The sequence below is a fragment of the Heloderma suspectum genome, chromosome 12 (assembly GCF_057233095.1).
Source record: "Heloderma suspectum isolate Gila_16-S chromosome 12, 16-S_ref, whole genome shotgun sequence".
NCBI classification, from domain to species: Eukaryota; Metazoa; Chordata; class Lepidosauria; order Squamata; family Helodermatidae; genus Heloderma; species Heloderma suspectum.
Genome location: NC_139469.1, coordinates 21,211,951 through 21,232,715, shown reverse-complemented (window position 1 = coordinate 21,232,715; position 20,765 = coordinate 21,211,951). Strand labels below are relative to the sequence as shown.

The 20,765-nt window shown below is 44.4% G+C and overlaps 2 protein-coding genes across 5 annotated transcripts in view; one reads left to right on the top strand and one right to left on the bottom strand.

Annotated features, from left to right (window-relative positions):
• The window catches only part of IFT140 (intraflagellar transport 140), a 148,756-nt gene extending 132,065 nt beyond the window's left edge, over nt 1–16,691 (bottom strand). The window contains exon 1 of the mRNA XM_084818716.1: nt 16,446–16,691. The gene's annotated coding sequence lies outside the window, so the exon portion shown is untranslated. The remainder of the gene's footprint in view (nt 1–16,445) is intronic.
• Nucleotides 16,692–18,081: 1,390 nt separating this feature from the next.
• Nucleotides 18,082–20,765, top strand: part of CRAMP1 (cramped chromatin regulator 1) — a 49,629-nt gene continuing 46,945 nt past the window's right edge. For 2 of the 4 annotated variants that reach the window (XM_084818670.1, XM_084818668.1), the window contains exon 1: nt 18,082–20,644. In XM_084818670.1, coding sequence (XP_084674796.1) covers nt 20,595–20,644 — 50 coding nt within the window. In that variant the 5' untranslated portion in view covers nt 18,082–20,594. The remainder of the gene's footprint in view (nt 20,645–20,765) is intronic. The other 2 variants (XM_084818671.1, XM_084818669.1) reach the window with 2 other exon arrangements.

The following is a 20,765-nucleotide window of genomic DNA, read 5'->3' as shown; positions in this document are numbered from 1 at the left end:
CATATTATGAACACAGAAACATACAACTACAATATACTTTTACAAAGGAAGATATTCTAACATGCACTGACAAAAACAGTAGGATCATATAATACTTTTCTGTAACCCACATGACATGATACTGATTAATGTATTTTTAACCCTATACCATAACAACACTAAATATCAATACAAAATAAAATCTATGCACCGTTCTTGGCCCCTTCATGGATCACTGCCTTGTTGTGGCGAAGGGGCTTGTGTAACTCAGTGAAGCCATAAGCTATGCCGTGCAGGGCCACCCAAGATGGACAGGTCATGGCAGAGAGTTCTGACAAAATGTGGTCCACTGGAGAAGGAAATGGCAACCCACTCAACCCAAGTATTCTTGCCAAGAAAACCCCATGGAATGTATCACAAGGCTAAAAGGTATGACGCCGGAAGATGAGCCCCTCAGGTCGGAAGGTGTCCAATATACTACTGGGGAAGAGCAGAGGGTATTTCCAAGTAGCACCAGAAAGAGTGAAGTGGCTGGGCCAAAGCCGAAAGGACACTCAGCTGTGGACGTGTCTGGTGGTGAAAAGAAAATCCGATGCTGTAAAGAACAATATTGTTTAGGAACCTGGAATGTAAGGTCAATGAATCAAAGTAAGCTGGAGGTGGTCAAACATGAGATGGCAAGATTGAACATCGACATCTTGGGAATCAGCGAACTAAAATGGACAAGCATGGGCGAATTTAATTCAGGTGACCATCATATCTACTACTGTGGGCAAGAATCCCTTAGAAGAAATGAAGTAGCACTCATAGTCAATAAAAGGGTGGGAAAAGCAGTACTGGGGTACAATCTCAAAAACGATAGAATGATCTCAGTACGAATCCAAGGCAAACCATTCAACATCACAGTAATTCAAGTCTATGCCCCAACCACTGAGGCCGAAGAAGCTGAGGTTGATCGGTTCTGTGAAGACCTACAACACCTTCTAGAACCAAAAAAATATGTCCTTTTCATCATAGGGGATTGGAATGCTAAAGTAGGAAGTCAAGAAATCACCGGGATAACAGGCAGGCATGGCCTTGGTGTACAAAATGAAGCAGGATAAAGGCTAATAGAGTTTTGCCAAGAGAACACACTGATCATAGCAAACACTCTTTTCCAACAGCACAAGAGGCAACTCTACACATGGACATCACCAGATGGTCAATATCGAAACCAGATTGATTATGTACTTTGCAGCCAACGATGGAGAAGCTCCATACAGTCAGTAAAAACAAGACCTGGAGCTGACTGTGGCTCAGATCATGAGCTGCTTCTTGCAAAATTTCGGCTTAAATTGAAGAACGTAGGGAAATCCACTAAACCATTCAGGAATTACCTCAATCATATCCCTGATGAATATACAGTGGAGGTGAGGAATAGATTTCAGGGATTAGACCTGATAGACAGAGTGCCTGAGGAACTATGGACGGAGGTCCGTAACATTGCTCAGGAGGCAGCAACTCAATCCATCCCAAAGAAGAAGAAATGCAAGAAAGCCAAGTGGCTGTCTGATGAGGATTTACAAGTAGCTGAGGAAAGAAGGGAAGCAAAAATCAAGGGAGAAATGGGAAGATCTATCCAACTGAATGCAGAGTTCCAGAGAATAGCAAGGAGAGACAACAAGGCCTTCTTAAATGAACAATGCAAAGAAATCGAGGAAAACAATAGAATGGGAAAGACTAGAGATCTTTTCAAGAAAATCGGAGCTATCAAGGGAACATTTTGTGCAAAGATGGGCATGATAAAGGACAAAGAAGGCAGGGACCTAACAGAAGCAGATGAGATTAACAAGAGGTGGAAAGAATACACAGAAGAACTATACAGGAAAGATCTTAATGTCCCTGATAGCCATGAGAGTGCGGTCACTGAACTTGAGCCGGACATCCTCGAGAGTGAAGTCCAGTGGGCCTTAGGAAGCATTACTAACAACAAAGCTAGCGAAGATGACAGTATTCCAGCTGAGCTATTTAAAATCCTAAAAGATGATGCTGTTAAAGTGCTGCACTCAATATGCCAACACATTTGGAACACTCAACAGTGGCCACAAGACTGGAAATGGTCAGTTTACATTCCAATTCCAAAGAAGGGCAATGCCAAAGAGTGTTCAAACTACCGTACAATTGCGCTCATTCCACATGCCAGCAAGGTGATGCTCAAAATCCTACAAGCTAGGCTTCAGCAGTATGCGAACCGAGAACTACCGGATGTACAAGCTGCATTTCGAAGAGGCAGAAGAACTAGAGATCAAATCGCCAACATTTGCTCGATCATGGAGAAAGCAAGAGAATTCCAGAAAAAGTCTATTTCTCCTTCACTGACTATGCTAAAGCCTTTGATTGTGTGGATCACAACAAACTGTGGCAAATTCTTAAAGAGATGGGAGTACCAGACAACCTTACCTGTCTCCTGAGAAACCTGTATGAGGGTCAAGAAGCAACAGTAAGAACCAGACATGGAACAACCAATTGGTTCAAAATTGGGAAAGGAGTACGACAAGGCTGCATATTGTCACCCTGCTTATTTAACTTATATGCAGACTACATCATGAGAAATGCCAGGTTGAATGAATCACAGGTTGGAATTAAGATTGCTGGGAGAATTATCAACAACCTCAGATACGTAGACGATACCACCCTAATGGCAGAAAGCGAAGAGGATCTCAAGAGCCACTTGTTGAGGGTGAAAGAGGAGAGTGCAAAAGCTGGTTTGAAACTCAACATTAAAAAAAACTAAGATCATGGCATCTGGCCCCATCACTTCCTGGCATATAGAAGGGGAAGAAATGGAAGCAGTCACAGATTTTATTTTCTTGGGCTCCAAGATCACCGCAAATGGTGACTGTAGCCATGAAATTAAAAGACGCTTGCTCCTTGAGAGGAAACCTATGGCCAACCTAGACAGCATAGTAAGAAGCAGAGACATCACCTTGCTGACAAAGGTCTGTATAATCAAAGCTATGGTTTTCCCAGTAGTAATGTATGGCTGTGAGAGCTGGACTATAAGGAAGGCTGAGCGCTGAAGAATTGATGCTTTCGAACTGTGGTGCTGGAGAAGACTCTTACGAGTCCCCTGGACTGCAAGGAGGTCAAATCAGTCCATTCTAAAGGAAATCAACCCTGACTGCTCATTGGAAGGACAGATACTGAAGCTGAAGCTCAAATATTTTGGCCACCTAATGCGAAGAGAAAACTCACTGGAAAAGACTCTGATGCTGGGAAAGACTGAAGGAAAAAGGAGAAGGGGACGGCAGAGGATGAGATGGCTAGATAGCATCACTGATGCAATGAATATGGACTTGAGCACGCTCCGGGAGAGAGCGGAGGACAGGTAGGCGTGGTGTGCTATGGTCCATGGGGTCACGAAGAGTCAGACATGACTTAACGACTGAACAACAACCGTTCTTGGATAGGAACATCTTTTGAAGTTTTGTTTGGCGCACAGTAAAAGACAAACCATGATTTGATAAACAGGAGACAGGATGTGAAAATCTATAATCACTGATCATTAACAACATCCACCACATGTGCAGGGAAAAAAACCTTGGTATACCTGCTGCACTGTGAAGACATATAAAGTCATCTTTTCCTATAAAAAAAATATAATGCTCCCTTTAGTGCATGGGCAAAAAAGTTCAGATTTTCTGTTGCACTGGACATTTGAGCTCCGTGAGTAGCGAATCTGCTTATTTGTTTTATAGAATCTTATTCATTAGCATGTCATCATCTCACTTACCAACAATACCCATGCATCAGTAACTTCCTCACAATATGTACATTGACAAAGAAAATCTGTGACATTCATTCATCTGATTAACTCTGTTATGTAGCACTGACTTCCCTGCCGCTTGCTTTACATTTATTAAAAGCTCCTTCTGTGCCTATTGATTCATTTCAGGAAGCTCTGATATATACTCTGAAAATGCCACAAATTTTACATTATATATTTGTTAAAAAGTATGATAAATGCTATTCAAGGTGTTGTCCCCAAACTCTTTTGCCTATTTCTTTGTATGCCCTTTATTAATGTGGTAGCATACATTTCTGAGGATTTTTTTCCTTTTGAAAATCACTGCTAGACCACAAGATCCTGAAAAAAAGTATGAATTAATTCCAGCATATCTTCAGGAAGCTCTTCACCCTTAAGAACCCCTTCATTCTCTATGATAAACAGAACTGATGCTCTGAGCTCAATCATGGTGTCAGCCTAGGCTGATGGAGATTCAGGGAAGAACCCTTCCTGTGGTGACTCCCCAAGCTTACCCAGAAAGGCTCATCTTAATGGCTCACTTTACACATGCACAACGCAAGCAAAGACTTCAGCTTAAGATGGCTTATATCACATAACAAGATGTATTGGTGTGAATTAAAATGCCATTGAGATGGTACTGCAATATCATTTACTGCTGCTCTAATATTTTTGATAAACTTATAAATTTAGATATGATTTTACAGTGATGTGAATAATAAAGAGATAATAAAATTCCAAAATAAATTAAGTAAGTTCAATTCATGATGTAATTAGCCGGTTCACAATAATGCATCACTGTTAGAGGGAACCTTACTCCATTGAACAGTGAGGAGGGATATGAGAAAAGTGGCAAGACTACTTGAAAGGAAAACGAGACTACTTGATCAGGCTGTCTTTGAGCACTTCCTCACAGTTTTAAGAAATATTCATAGATGTACAATCAAACCTTTTAAGTTCTAAATGAGCTAGAGTTTCAACAGTAGTTGGGATATATAGTTGTCACAGATAATACCTCAATGCCTAGGTTGTGTAAGCAGAGCTGAATGCTAAAATGCTCAACTAAGAATTCATACAAATGTAGCGTAAACACACAAACCTGCTGCTTTCTTCCATGGAATGATCTCAAGTTTCCCCTGAAAATATTTCTGATGCACTGTTTGACTTGCCTTGTCTTGCAACTCTCCCCATGCTTCAGAAAGGCAGACTGCCTTTTAAAATTATTTTGTAAACACACCAAGTGTAAGTTTACCCTATGTATTTATTTATTTTAAAATTTTGTTTTAACGGAGGGTTTCTACATTCCACGCATTAGAAAACACAAAGTGGTACCACATTCAGAGCTCCCCTTAGAAGGATCCAATGCCCTGCCGAACGCTGATGACAAGGCAGGAGGAGTGATGGAGGTGATTCCCCCGTAGACGAGCCTCTGAGCCTCCTCTACAAACGAGTTTAACCGTGACTGAGATGGATTAATCTTTTGTCCCAAATCCCTGGGATATCCAAAAGATTTCTTTTGCTGCTAATAATTTATTATTATTCACCCATAACAAGTTATGTAAAGGTATATTTAAACCATCTTTCTCAAATCTATATTTGAGAAGTATTTTATCCAGTCCACCAACAATTAATGCAATTTGCAGAGTAAATATATTTTTATGCTTGGCAAGGGTAGCCTACCTTTCCCCCCAATTTGCATAATTATTTTATCCTGGTATTTTTTGTTCAAAAAGTATTAATTTATAGTATTTATTGAACAGTTTAATACTTTAATGGAAATAAATTAGAGATGCTGGGAAAGACTGAAGGCAAAAGGAGAAGGGGACGGCAGAGGATGAGATGGCTAGATAGCATCACTGATGCAATGAATATGGACTTGAGCACACTCCGGGAGAGAGCGCAGGACAGGAAAGCCTGGTGTGCTATGGTCCATGGGGTCATGAAGAGTCGGACACGACTGAGCAAAACAACAACAACAAGTAACATTTTAACTTCAGATATTCTGCCCATAATGGAGAAATTCAATTTCATCCCTTGCTCTTAGAGAAATCCTACAGTCCCTGAAAGAGCATCCCAGGGACCATAGGAGTGCTTGGAAAAACCCTTCCAAGGTCAGAGACAGCACTCTGACCTCAGAAAGGGAAGCTAGAGATGCCCCCCCGCCCCTTGCAGCCAGAGCGGAAAGAACCACACCGGTTGCCCTTTGAGACTGGAAAAGCAACCTCAGAGGAGGAGGAAAGGGGACGAGAGGGGACCAGAGGGGCCAGAATAAAAGATATCCTGAGCCTCCTCCAGCATCCTTTCCAACCCCCCCAAAGCACCCTTGCAAGATGGGCTAAAAAGCTTGGTAGCGAAAATCGCCAAACATGGAGGACAGGAAGGTGAAGATTGCCTCCACTGCTCCTTCCGCCTTGCTGGCTTCAGTCCAGCAGGGCATAGGAATCTCAAAAGCCTCCAAGTCTGGAGGCTTCCAAGCAGCAAGAGCATAATCGACAGGATTGCACCCTTAATGATACATTTTTTATATATAATAATCATTTCTAGCAGGGACAGAGAAGTTCTGCTATAAATAGATTTATCCACGTACTAATTTTGACACTACATTAAAAGCCCCCAATATGTCAAACAGAAATGGTCATTCTACATTCCCAAATGTTTTCGCAGCATCTAGAAAAGCTCCCTTTAATTATATCAAGGCAGTGTTGTATACACTGTATAACTCCTACAACTCTTGCCACAGTCAGAGTCTTTGTTCTTGGCAGTTATTCAGGCTGTAGCTTCTGGACCAAAATGGATTCCTGAGCCAAAGTGTCACGGTACTGTTCAATAAATTCATAGCACACAATACATGTGAATACATATGAATAGAGAGCCAGGAAGAGAAGCTCCTCTGTAACACTACTTTGCTGCAAGAGAATTAGAGATTTTTCTTGTTATAAATTAAAGTGAGAGAGTATTCCATCAGGTAACATCTAAATATCTTCTGCTGCATTTATTATAAGACAATTCTATATAATTTCTAATTTTTCCTCTTTATGATGTTAGAATCTCATTGGGGCTTCACTTAATATCTCTTCCTAATATTAAATCCAAGTTTCACCTCTACTCTCATACAATCTGACACTTAAAGAAAATCATGAGGCACATGAATTAGAATCAATATGTATATTAATTGGAATGTATAAGTAGATCATATAAAATGGCAACAGAGCCTACTTTTCTTGTCTTTTTTTTTGTACTCCATCTTTCCCAAGTCTAGGAATACTGAACGTATGGAGGCTTACTATGATTATTGCACTACAAAAGAAATCTAATCCCATATATATAGATGTATTCATATGCAAATAAGTATTTTACAAGTATCTCTATTCCTGAATAGACATATACAAGAATTTAGAGACCATAAATGTGGGAAAGACGCATGTCTCATCACTCAGGAGTATGGGAAGGGAATGTCACCTGATCACACAGAGTGTTCAAAGAAGATATTATATGAAGCAAAGTTATTCATCCTACTGCCAACACATGAGGTTTTTCAGACTTTTCAGACGGTACTTTCCACATGGAGTTGTATGCAAACGAATCCTTGCATGTTGTACGTAGAGTTATGTTCAAGCTTGTACATTCAGTTTATGCCAGACAGCAGTCAAGAAAGTTGGGCCTCAACGTTGCCCTATGTGAACAGAGAGCATGACCATCCTAGAATTCACCCAATACTCCCTTCAGTGGCACATTGCAAGGCAAGATCAGTAGTAGTGGGAAAGTGGCCTTTCAGGAAAGCTCGCTCAGTCTTCCCTTGGACCCTTGATAAGCCAGTAGAGGTGGGCAGAAGGTAGATTGGGATCTACTAGTACATTCTTCAATGATCTGAAGTTGATTGGAGAGGTATTCTGACTAGGAATGCTGGAGAAATTTGAGATGGATTAAAATGAGCTCAGATTTCTAAGAATCCGACCTGCAGAATCTGCTGCGGAGCGACCCCCACAGGCCGCACGGAGTCTGTGGACTTTCGGATGATTTTTTTTTACTTTCCCAAAATTTATGCATATAAATCCATAGAAAAATACGTATGTTCCTGCTGAGGAAATGAATAGAATGGGGGACAGTACACTAAATGTTACATACTGAGGTAAATTATGTAAATACTTATGTAAATAGTTACGTAAATATTTACATAATTATTTCTGTATTTTTCCGCATGGCGAAAAAATTCGCATCCGTCTGTGGGTGGATGACAGAACAAAAGGCGCCTGACAATCCGTGAAACACAGATGGAGTGGATCTTACACAGTCCGCACATCCCTAATTCTGACTCCCAATTATTTAACAACAGTAACAACAAAAATACTTTATTTTTTCAAAGTTGGAGTCTTAGAATTATTGATCTGAAGTAACACAAATGATAGATGTGTATTTGTATACGCAGGTCATTCCAGTGTATGGCTCGTGGGGTGTGGTAGGTACTTGCTTCTGCGCCACCATTTTCCATCTGGCACACACACAACACCACTATTTTATACATGATACCAGCTGGTGGATTTGGGTGTTGTAATAAAAAGCAAAACAAAGTAGACCCACAATCTGAAGTCTAATCATGATCCATTTCCATTACAATCCCAGCTCACTGGGACAGTGCCAGCCTTGAGTGCCACCCTGCTGCAAGCTTACCAAGAGGGTAGTGCTGCAGTCAGCATGGATAGCAGAGCCCAGCCCAGCGCTCAGAAGAGGAACACTGGGTAAGACGGCTGCCACTATCTTACTTTCCCTAGAATAGCTCTGGGCCCTCATTAAAGCCCAGAGGCATTCTGGGAAAATTGATGAAAGCTTTAGCCATCTTGCCTGGTACTTTTCTCTAGAGCACTAAGCTATTTCTTAAAGAATTTTAAAAATTAAGAAGGACTGGCTGGCATCAGCAATGGGCTCCTCAGGCTCATGGGGCCCAGCGTTTGCCACACCATGCTGGGCACAGAAGCTGGACCTGCCAGCTCCATTCTCTTCTAGAATCAGTACTTTTCCATCCATGACTGGTTTCTCACCCATAATAGGGTCTCTAATTAAAATTACAGCCTTTCTATGGGTTTGAACAATATTATTATTCTCCATATAATAATATGTTATATTATTATATCACAGAGACATCACCTTGCCGACAAAGGTTCGTATAATCAAAGCTATAATTTTCCCAGTAGCAACGTATGGCTGTGAGAGCTGGACTATAAGGAAGGCTGAGCACTGAAGAATCGATGCTTTCAAACTGTGGTGCTGGAGAAGACTCTTACGAGTCCCCTGGACTGCAAGGAGGTCAAATCAGTCCATTCTAAAGGAAATCAACCCTGACTGCTCATTGGAAGGAAAGATACCGAAGCTGAAGCTCAAATATTTTGGCCACCTAATGCGAAGAGAATACTGCCTGGAAAAGACCCTGATGCTGGGAAAGATTGAAGGCAAATGGAGAAGGGGATGGCAGAGGATGAGATGGCTAGATAGCATCACCGCTGCAATGAATATGAACTTGAGCACACTCCGGGAGAGAGCGCAGGACAGGAAGGCCTGGCGTGCTATGGTCCATCGGGTCACGAGGAGTCGGACATGACTGAACGACTGAACAACAACAACAACAACTTATTCTCCAAGGCATAAAAAACAAAGGTAGTGTTGGTCCCTACGAAATTGTCCAACTGTGCATAATAATAATACTAATTATTATTATTATTTAGAATACTGATATCACTCCCTTCAAAGAATTTTACCAGGGCAGCTTATAATAAAATATAAAATATGAAGATATAAAAATATAAATACAATAAAACAGCAACAAATGAAAGAGTACCATCAGAACAAAACCTGGAAGAAAAAGCACACAGCTGAATGCCTATTAAACAGGTCTAGATATCCCGGTAAAAAGCACTCTCAGTCCTGGAATTAATTAAAAATTTGATCTGAGAGAGAGCTAAGCCCCAGGAGTCTGTTCAGAATACTGAGGCTCAGTCCTAACACATAAGTATTATTTTATTAAAGACAAAGGTCCACCTGAGCAAAATCAAAGGCTCCAAGCACCTACTATCAGCCTTCGCACTCCATGGATAAGTTGGCAGAATTTCCAGCTGAACGAGCACAGCTTCAAGGCAGGGCTGAACTCTGGCAGGGCTGAACTCTGGCATCACAGAAAAATAGACCACTTGGTAAAAGGCAAGTTGTTTTTGCTAGCATGCTAAGAGGCTAGAAGCCTTCCATATTAGCCATGGAGGGCGGTGCTTCCTCTCCATAGGCAGCATGGAAACACAGGCTACAAGCCTTTTAGCTGGCTAGTTTAAAAATGTGTATGCCAGTAACTTTGCAGCACAATCCTATGCGTGCCCACTGAGTTTAATGGGGCTTAATTCCAGGTAAGAGTGCACAGGACTGCAGCCCTAGGAAACTTATAATGCTGAAATTGACTATTGTTTTCATTACAGAACTTCCATGTATTGTAACGGTATTAGCTTGTTTCAACAGAAACGAGGTCTTGTAGCACCTTAAAACCTAACATACTTTGTGGCATAATTTGTTTGTGGACTAGTCTTCAAATGTTTATACCACAGTGAATTCCTTAAGTTTTTAAAGATGCCATAAGCCAATGCTGTTCATTCATTGAAGATGTATTTGCAACTGGACATACATAAATCTTCCTAAGAGCATTGCTTAGGAAATGTAGCTAGCCTCATCCACCTTCCTGGAGCTGGGGGGCATGGAATGTCTCCCCTCATGGAGTAAATTTTATTCAATCCGAGAGCCCCAGCTAGGGATGTTGCCGCTTTCTGCATAGCAAGCCTCCTTTGCTTTTAACAGCTTGCATGGCCCACGTAGTAATTCAACAGGTGAGACTTCCCCAGCATAGAGATTTTATTTGTTTACAAATTATATCACTCTATATAACAGCTGGTTTCAGGTTGGTTTACTATCCCATAAAAGCACAATACCAATCAAACAACATCCACTAAAAACACAATAAAAAGACACAAGATGAACCTCAATTAAAATCGACCAATATATTGAAAAGACTTCTGTGAACAGAGTCTTAACCCAGAACTAAAATGATTATTATTTGTGTTAGGGATTTATACCCCACAGTTTAATACAATTCCCATGGTAGACAATGAAGAAGGCAGTAGCCAAACCTCCCTGGGAAGGGAGTTCCACAAACGATGCTTCACAACCATAAATCTCTGTTCCTGGGTCGCCATCCTCCTCACTTTTGATGGCAGGGGCAGGTTGTTTGAAAAGGACATCAACAAAGGACTTCAGTAAATAGGCAGGTTGGTACAAGAGAAGCCATTTCTTTAAATACCTCAACCCAAGTCACTTAGGGTGCAATCCTATCCAGATAGGCTTCTCTTAGAGGTGACCGCCTATTCGATGCAGGGCAGGAGAGGCACAGAGGAGATTGTTCCCTCCGCGCTTCTCCTGCCCTGCATTTTCAGCTAGACAGATGATTGCAGCTGTCTAGCAGCGGGAGGACGCAGCGGGGGAAGAGGCTGCTGTACAACACCTTGGATGTGTCATACAGGCATTTCTGCCCTCCCCACCCCAGAACGCCCCCAGATACACCCCTTTTTGGCCACTCCACATTCCTCTTGTGAGTGCAGAGGACAGGGCTTTTCCGTACTGCCTCCGAGGTGGCACGGAAGTTGGGGGAGGTTGGTTCTTCGGGAACCAACCTTGGAGCGTAGGCTTCAATGTTGGAGCCCGGAAAACAAGATATCCTATGGCCATCTAGCCGCTGTCTAGCAGCCATAGGATTGCTCCCTTAGGGCTTTAAATGGAGATGTCCTACGTACCATTAGTGTGAGGCAGCCACCAAAAACAGCTGATTTTGGGGTGTCATAAAACAGAAGCAAACTGCTGGTCACTTAATTTTTTATAATTGTAATTTTACAGCCATTGAGGGAAGCACCTGTGAATTTTGTATTTATTGAGTTGATATTTAAGTTCTGAATTGACAGTTTGTTTATAAGTTTGTCATATTGTGATTGTTAGATAATTTTTCATATTGTTGTCTTTCGATATCCTATTTGATCCTATTGTATTTGTTCTGTACGATGATGTTGTCAGCCACTTAAGGCTTCCGTTTGGAGAGAAATGCAGGATAGAAATAAATAGGGATGATGATTGTGGGGTTTTCTGCCTTAGATGCCAGAATAACTTGACTGTGCTTCTTTCATTAGGCAGTGGCAACAGTGAGAAGAGCCATTTGCAGGGGCAGAACTGAGAAGGGCCTGGTGCTGACATTGTTATCTTTACAGTGCCGGGTTAAGACCTTTCTCTTCTCTCAAATATTTGGCAGCATATGATGAGTTTTTAAAAGGTCCAGCCTTTGTCTTATGGTTAATGATTTAAAATTGTTTTCGGTATGTTGTCTCTGTGTGTGGTGCCCATTTATCTGTTTTAGGTAAATGGTTTTACACTTTTATAATGTATTTTTCCCCTTCATGGATCACTGCCTTGTTGTGGCGAAGGGGCTTGCGTAACTCACTGAAGCCATAAGCTATGCTGTGCAGGGCCACTCAACAGGTCATGGTGGAGAGTTCTGACAAAATGTGGTCCGCTGGAGAAGGAAATGGCAACCCACTCCAGTATTCTTGCCAAGAAAACCCCATGGAACATATCACAAGGCTAAAAGATATGATGCCGGAAGATGAGCCCCTCAGGTTGGAAGGTGTCCAATATACTACTGGGGAAGAGCAGAGGGTGGGAAAAGCAGTAATGGGGTACAATCTCAAAAACGATAGAATGATCTCAGTACGAATCCAAGGCAAACCATTCAACATCACAGTAATTCAAGTCTATGCCCCAACCACTGAGGCCAAAGAAGCTGAAGTTGATCGGTTCTATGAAGACCTACAACACCTTCTAGAACTATCACCAAAAAAAGATGTTCTCTTCATCATAGGGGATTGGAATGCTAAAGTAGGAAGTCAAGAAATCACCGGGATAACAGGCAAGCATGGCCTTGGTGTACAAAATGAAGCAGGACAAAGGCTAATAGAGTTTTGCCAAGAGAACACGCTGATCATAGCAAACACTCTTTTCCAACAGCACAAGAGGCGACTCTACACATGGACATCACCAGATGGTCAATATCGAAATCAGATTGATTATGTACTTTATTTATTATTTATTAAATGTATTAATCGCCCATCTGGCTGGTCACCCAGCCACTCTGGGCCATGTACAACATATAATAAAACAGTTTAAAACAATAAAATTCTACAATAAAAACATTTTCTAAAATATCCTAACCCACCCCAAATGCCTGCCTGAACAACCACGTTTTTAATGCATGGCGGAAGCTCATTAAAGAGGGGGCATGACAGAGTTCCTTAGGGAGGGAGTTCCACAGAGTGGGGGCCACCACAGAAAAGGCCCTCTCCCTCGTCCTGAGCAGTCTAGCTGTCCTGGCTGATGGGACAGAGAGAAGGCCATCCGAGGCTGATCTTGTTAAGCTGCGGCGCTCCTTAAGATAGGCTGGGCCGGAACCATACAGGGTTTTAAAGGTCAAAACCAACACCTTGAATTTGGCCCGGAAAACAACTGGTAACCAGTGCAACTCCTTCAGCACTGGAGTGATGTGATCTTGCCAGCGGATGCCTTTAATCAGGCGAGCCACCGCGTTCTGTACCAGCTGCAGCTTCCGAACCGTCTTCAAGGGTAACCCCACATAGAGCGTATTACAGTAGTCTAAACGAGAGGAGACCAGGGCATGTACTACTGATGGGAGCAGATGGTCGGGAAGGAAGGGGCGCAGCCGCTGTATCAGATGGAGTTGATACAGCGCTGTCCGGCTCACAGCTAACACCTGAGCCTCCATGGACAGCTGGGAGTCCAAAATGTCTCCCAGGCTGCAGGTTGCAGCCAAAGATGGAGAAGCTCTATACAGTCAGTAAAAACAAGACCTGGAGCTGACTGTGGCTCAGATCATGAGCTTCTTATTGCAAAATTTCGGCTTAAATTGAAGAACGTAGGGAAAACCACTAAACCATTCAGGTATGACCTAAATCATATCCCTTATGAATATACAGTGGAGGTGATGAATAGATTTAAGGGATTAGACCTGATAGTCAGAGTTCCTGAGGAACTATGGACAGAGGTCTGTAACATTGTTCAGGAGGCAGTAACTCAATCCATACCAAAGAAAAAGAAATGCAAGAAAGCCAAGTGGCTGTCTGAGGAGGCTTTACAAGTAGCTGAGGAAAGAAGGGAAGCGAAAAGCAAGGGAGAAAGGGGAAGATATATCCAACTGAATGCAGAGTTCCAGAGAATAGCAAGGAGAGACAACAAGGCCTTCTTAAATGAACAATGCAAAGAAATCGAGGAAAACAATAGAATGGGAACGACTAGAGATCTTTTCAAGAAAATCAGAGATATCAAGGGAACATTTTGTGCAAAGATGGGCATGATAAAGGACAAAGAAGGCAGGGACCTAACAGAAGCAGATGACATTAAGAAGAGGTGGAAAGAATACACAGAAGAACTATACAGGAAAGATCTTAATGTCCCTGATAGCCATGACAGTGTGGTCACTGAACTTGAGCCGGACATCCTAGAGAGTGAAGTCAAGTGGGCCTTAGGAAACATTACTAACAACAAAGCTAGCGGAGATGACAGTCTTCCAGCTGAGCTATTTAAAATCCTAAAAGATGATGCTGTTAAAGTGCTGCACTCAATATGCCAACACATTTGGAACACTCAACAGTGGCCACAAGACTGGAAAAGGTTAGTTTATATTCCAATTCCAAAGAAGGGCAACGCCAAAGAGTGTTCAAACTACCGCACAATTGCGCTCATTTCACATGCCAGCAAGGTGATGCTCAAAATCCTACAAGCTAGGCTTCAGCAGTATGTGAACCGAGAACTACCGGAAGTACAAGCTGGGTTTCGAAGAGGCAGAGGAACTAGAGATCAAATTGCCAACGTTCGCTGGATCATGGAGAAAGCAAGAGAATTCCAGAAAAACGTCTATTTCTGCTTCATTGACTACGCTAAAGCCTTTGATTGTGTGGATCACAACAAACTGTGGCAAATTCTTAAAGTGATGGGAGTACGAGATCACCTTACCTGTCTCCTGAGAAACCTGTAAGAGGGTCAAGAAGCAACAGTAAGAACCAGACATGGAACAACTGAGTGGTTCAAAATTGGGAAAGGAGTACGACAAGGCTGCATATTGTCACCCTGCTTATTTAACTTCTATGCAGAGTACATCATGAGAAATGCCGGGTTGGATGAATCACAGGTCGGAATTAAGATTGCCGGGAGAATTATCAACAACCTCCGATATGCAGACGATACCACCCTAATGGCAGAAAGTGAAGAGGATCTAAAGAGCCTCTTGTTGAGGGTGAAAGAGGACAGTGCAAAAGCTGGTTTGAAACTCAACATTAAGAAAACGAAGATCATGGCATCTGGCCCCATCACTTCCTGGCATATAGAAGGGGAAGAAATGGAAGCAGTCACAGATTTTATTTTCTTGGGCTCCAAGATCACCGCAGACGGTGACTGTAGCCATGAAATTAAAAGACGCTTGCTCCTGGGGAGGAAAGCTATGGCCAACCTAGACAGCATAGTAAGAAGCAGAGACATCACCTTGCTGACAAAGGTCTGTATAATCAAAGCTATGGTTTTCCCAGTAGCAACGTATGGCTGGACTATAAGGAAGGCTGAGCGCCGAAGAATTGATGCCTTCGAACTGTGGTGCTGGAGAAGACTCTTACGAGTCCCCTGGGCTGCAAGGAGGTCAAATCAGTCCATCCTCAAGGAAATCAACCCTGACTGCTCATTGGAAGGACAGATACTGAAGCTGAAGCTCAAATATTTTGGCCACCTAATGCGAAGAGAAAACTCTCTGGAAAAGACCCTGATGCTGGGAAAGATTGAAGGCAAAAGGAGAAGGGGACGACAGAGGATGAGATGGCTAGATAGCAGCACAGATGCAATGAATATGGACTTGAGCACACTCCGGGAGAGAGTGGAGTACAGGAAGGCCTGGCGTGCTGTGGTCCATGGGGTCCCGAAGAGAAAAACGCAACTTAACGACTGAACAACAACCATGTATTTTTAATGGTTTTTAATTTATGTAAACTGCCCAGAGAGCTTTGGCTACTGGGCAATAATAATAATAATAATAATTATTATTATTATTATTATTATTATTATTTGCAGATTCAGCTGAGGCAGAAAAATGGGTTGGCAGGCCCTGGGCTTCCCTGTGGGTTTTGGGCAGCATGACAGAAATTTAACAGGTGAAGGAGGACTTCACCTTCACCGCATCACCGTGCCAAGGAAGAGTCTCATCCTGCTGTTTGGGGCTTACAACTGTGAAAAAGCAAAGGCACCCTGAAAAAAAGGCAGCAGCCTTGCGCCACAAATTGGGTCTTTAGAGCCCTTTCTTCCACAGGGGCGACTCACCTACGCCCCCACCACACCCCCCCCCCGAAGCAGCCTCCTCAGAGCCGGCAGGGTCCCCAAAGCGTCTCCTCCCACCCCGCACCCCAAATACGCACAAGCGGTCCCCTCCACCCGCCCGCGGTCGGGACCGACCCCCCGGGCGCCAGCTCGGGCCGAAGCCTCCCCAGAGCGCCCCCCGAGCAATTCATCGAAAGAAGCAAGGCCAATAACTCCCCTTCCCCCAGGTAAGTTTGCCGCTTACCCGCTCGCGGCGCCACCTTCGCCGGAGAGGGGAGAGAGGCCTGGCGGGCCTTTACGCAGATGCTTCGCGTTGCCCTGGACAACGGCCGGCGCCCCCTGTTACGGAAACACCCGAAGGCAGGGCCGAGCAGCCGCGGCGTTTCCCGAATGGACTGTTCTACGGAGATTTCCGACCGCTTCCCACGCTGCTCGGCTCATTCCGAAGAAAAGCATGCGGCAAGTCTCCCTCTCCCCCCACCCCGCTCTCCTGGAATGCACCACTTTTGGTTCTTGCAGGGGAGCCTGGAGAGACTTCTATACGGGAAGGTCCCTGCATGTGGAAAACTGGCATGTCAAAGGAGTTCAGCCTGCCATGCTCTTTGGGTCAGTGCCCAACGTTAGTCCTACTTAGAGTAGGCCCATCGAAATAAATGGGACTTAGGTTAGTCATGACTAACAAGACCCATTCATTGCAATAGGTCTGCTCTAAGTAGGACTTAACATTGGATGGCTACCCTTTGTATGCAAAAAAAAAAAAAGGTGTATTTGGAGGGGGGGCTTTTATTATTGTATTTTTGTTGGTTGTTTTGTTTTTATGACTGCGACCCACCTTGAGAGTATTTCCCGCTTGGGTGGTATACAAATCAAACAAATAAAACAAATGGGGCATGGGCTCAGTTGTAGAGAACCTGCTTGGCATGGAGAAGGTTCCAGGTTCAATCCCTGACGTCTCCGAGTAGAGTTGGGGAGGTTTCCTGCCTGACACTCTGCAACGTACACTTCATTAATTATTGTTGTTGTTATTATTGATTTCAGCTACTCTTAGGTGGACTAATTGTCTGATTCGGAATAAGGCAGCTGGCCGGTGTTGCTAACACCTCCTAATATGTTCCCTGCAGCCTCAAGTAATGCCGCCGCCCGCAAAAGCTTTTGTCACTCGATTCTGCTGTAGGAATGCATTTATTTATTTATTTATCGCATGGCAGTACGAATGCATGAACTAGCCCTTTACAACGCCCTTGGGAGTTGCAGGCCTTTTTTTTTTTTTTCCCTGTGTAAACATGCATAGGATTGCACCCTTAAAGGGCTAGTTCATGTATGAATGCATGAACTAGCCCTTCGAGGGTGCCGTCCTATGCATGTTTACACAGGGGAAAAAAAAAAAAAAGTCCTACAACTCCCAAGCTGGCTGGGGAATGCTGGGAGTTGCAGGACTTTTTTTTCTGTCCAAACATGCATAGGATGGCACAGTCAGTCGTCAAGATGCCACAAGACTCTTTGTTGGTTTTGCTGCAACGGACTTAACACGGCTCGCGCGCGCGCGCGCGCGCCCGCCCGGGAATCCCTCGAGCGGCGAACGCCATGGCCGCCTGCCAATCAAAGAGGGGGCCTGCCAATGAAAACCTGGGCAGGCGCCACAGGCCTCTCCCCCTTTGAGATCGGCGCGCGTCCATTCCCCCCAGCCAATGAGGATGCGGCTCGAACGCGCCGGCCCCTCCCCCGTCCTGTCACACGCTTCCCTCCCCTTCTCCCCGTTGCGTTTCCTAGCTCCGCCCCCGCCATCGGCCCCGTTCGAGTCCAGTGTCATCTGCCGCGCGCGGCCCCCCGATTGGTCACCTTTGCCTCCGCGGCCTCCGGCTCCGCCTCCCCTCTCGCTTCGGCTGGCCAATGAAGCGGTTTGTTTGGGGGCCGTGGGGGCGTGGCTTGCCCGCGCGCTCAGCCGGGCCCGTGGTGTTCTCTCCCCCGGCTCTTCCCTTCCCGCCCCTTCGCTGAGCACGGAGGCAAGGCGGAAGCGGAAGAAGCCCTTATCAGTCTTCGGCGTGCGAGGGAAGCGTAGGAGAGGGAGTCGCAATCCAAGCGGCCGGGAAGACTTTTTGGGGGGGGGGGGGCTTGCAAGAGTTGGAACGATTTGGGGGCTGCTGGGAGCGGGTACCGGCGCTGCAACGGTGCCTCCATGTATCAGGTAGGACTTGGGCCTAAATGCTCTGCGTTGAGGGAAAGGATGTCCGCCGCCACCCCTCCGGGATGCATATTTGCCGGGAAGACGCGCAGTGCAATCCTAAACACGCTGAACCACGGGTGAAAATCCACTGAGATGAGCGAAGGCACCGATCCAGTTCCTTACAGCGGGGCTAAAGGGGGAAGCAGATCGGAAAGAGAACTTGGTTCGCTCCTGCTGTGGAAGCGCTGGAGAGGGGAGAGTAAAGTGGGTTGGGGGTTACCGAGGAAAGACTGGCGATCTTTGGAGAGCTAAATCGGGGAGCGGGCATCGCTCACGATGTGCCTGTGGCACGAGGAAATGTTGACAGGCGTCGCGTGGAACTGGAGCGTTCCTAAGCGCTGCAGTTTAGGAAAATAAATGGGAGAAATGCAAGGGAATAGGAAGGTTTGCTCTTCCGGATAAAGTCAGCACGTACAGGGCGTCTCTGGGGAGGGAGAACGGCGGAGGAACTTCTGCTCTTGTAAAGGATGTTGAAACTGACCAGTCGATTCGGTGTCTTTATACTTACCCACCCCTGGTGTTGGACCTTTAATTAATCATTTCGAGTTGAACTGAATATCGAAAACTTTTGGTAGTCTGGCACCATCACGGGATAAATGAAAATGAAAGCCTTTCAAATGTCCGATGGTACTCAATGTCCATTTGGCTGGACACCTGCTTTGTCTGTGATATTGAGCGGTCTATTGTGTGGATAGTCGATTACAATAGCACGTTGTTTTTTAATTTGCCTGGATGGTGCTTTTATAAACCCAATAAAATATTGGCATAACGTGGCCCTAAACAATTAAACATTTGGTTCCTACTGATGCTTTCTATTTAACTAGAATCAAGGGGCTTGCTTCTTTGTAAACGTGTTTTGTCAGAGGGTTTACGTCGGGGAAGAGTGACCTGTACTTGGGTTTCCTTACCTAACAAATCTATTATGAAATAATTGTACATCCACCTGGATCCTGAAGTGTGATGCATTTTGATGTGTGCTAAATTTTTAGCCTGAGATTTGGGATTATTGTTGGTGCTCTGTTTTTGTTGTTGATGGCTGAATTTTGGTTTGTGTGTCAGAAGGAAATCGTATTTTATTAGTGTAGCACGAGCCATGCATGTTTACTCATAAGTACGTCTCATAGAGGCCAGTGGGTCTTACTTCCAAGTAAGCATGTACAGGGTTATAGCAGTAGTTTGTCACAAAATAATGACTTTCTTGGAAGTTGTTTTGTCTTTGCCATGCTTCCAAATATTTTACCATTTTACCTCCCCCCCCCCAAAAAAAGCCCCATCACTAGATTAATATGTTGTTTGCATGTGCATTCTTGGCAATATACAAAGAAGTGTGTTTAGGGGTCTGAGCAGAAGATGCTCATATACTATTGAACAAACATTTTGAGCTCAGTGATGTGATCGTAACAGCAAGGATTTCAGTAGCATCTGAACCCATTAAATGGATTTGTATGCCCTTATGGCTCTGAAACTTTCTACTGTTTAGAGAAAGATGGCTTTGGGGGCATGGAGTTGTTTTGAATTTAAGAGTTTAGTGGCTGCTTATTCCAAATCCTAAAAGTTGATGCTATAACATGCCCCCCTAAAAAAAAAAATTTAAAAAACCAATGCCTTTGGGAATAAAAAAAATCTCCTCTCTAGCATGTGCTCCTTAGCATTTTCTTTTTTTTAAAAAAAAAATCAATGCAAACCAACAAATAACGTTCCCGGGTTGTTGTTGTTGTTGTTGTCGTTTTCAAACACAAAATAAAGCCAAACGTGGACGGGAGCAAGCGGTGTGTTTGGGGGTTTTGTGGGTTTGGGACAAAAGAGCAAAGGTATTTTGGGTGGCGGCGGTTGGTTTTGCTGCACTGGAAAGCTCCGCCACGGTGGTGGTGGGGAGAAAGACGCAGTTTTCGGGTGAATCGGGAAGGTGCTTCGTAATTTGGAAGTGGGTGGGGGGAGTTGGAAATGTTTGTAGCCTTGGCCAGTCCCAGTCCGAGAGAGAAAGAGAGAGAGAGAGAGAGAGACACACACACACACACACACACACACACGCACACACCACACGCACACACTCGCTCGCAGAGAGAGCGAGCGAGAGAGAGAGGAGGAGAAGCTGCCGCTTGCTTGCTTGCTTGCTGCATCTAGGAATATGAATTCCCCCCCCTCAGTAGGTCGGATCGCCTCGGCTCCATGGTGAGGAGAAAGAAGAGCCCCCCTGGCCTAGAAGACCCACACAATGGGTAGGACGGGGTGGGGGAGAGTCACTTTTAGCCCCCCCCCGGCTGGCCTCTCCCCGCGAGGGTGGTTTTCTTCTCCTCCTCCTCCTCCTCCTCCTCTGTCGAGCGCTTTCCAAACGCCCGA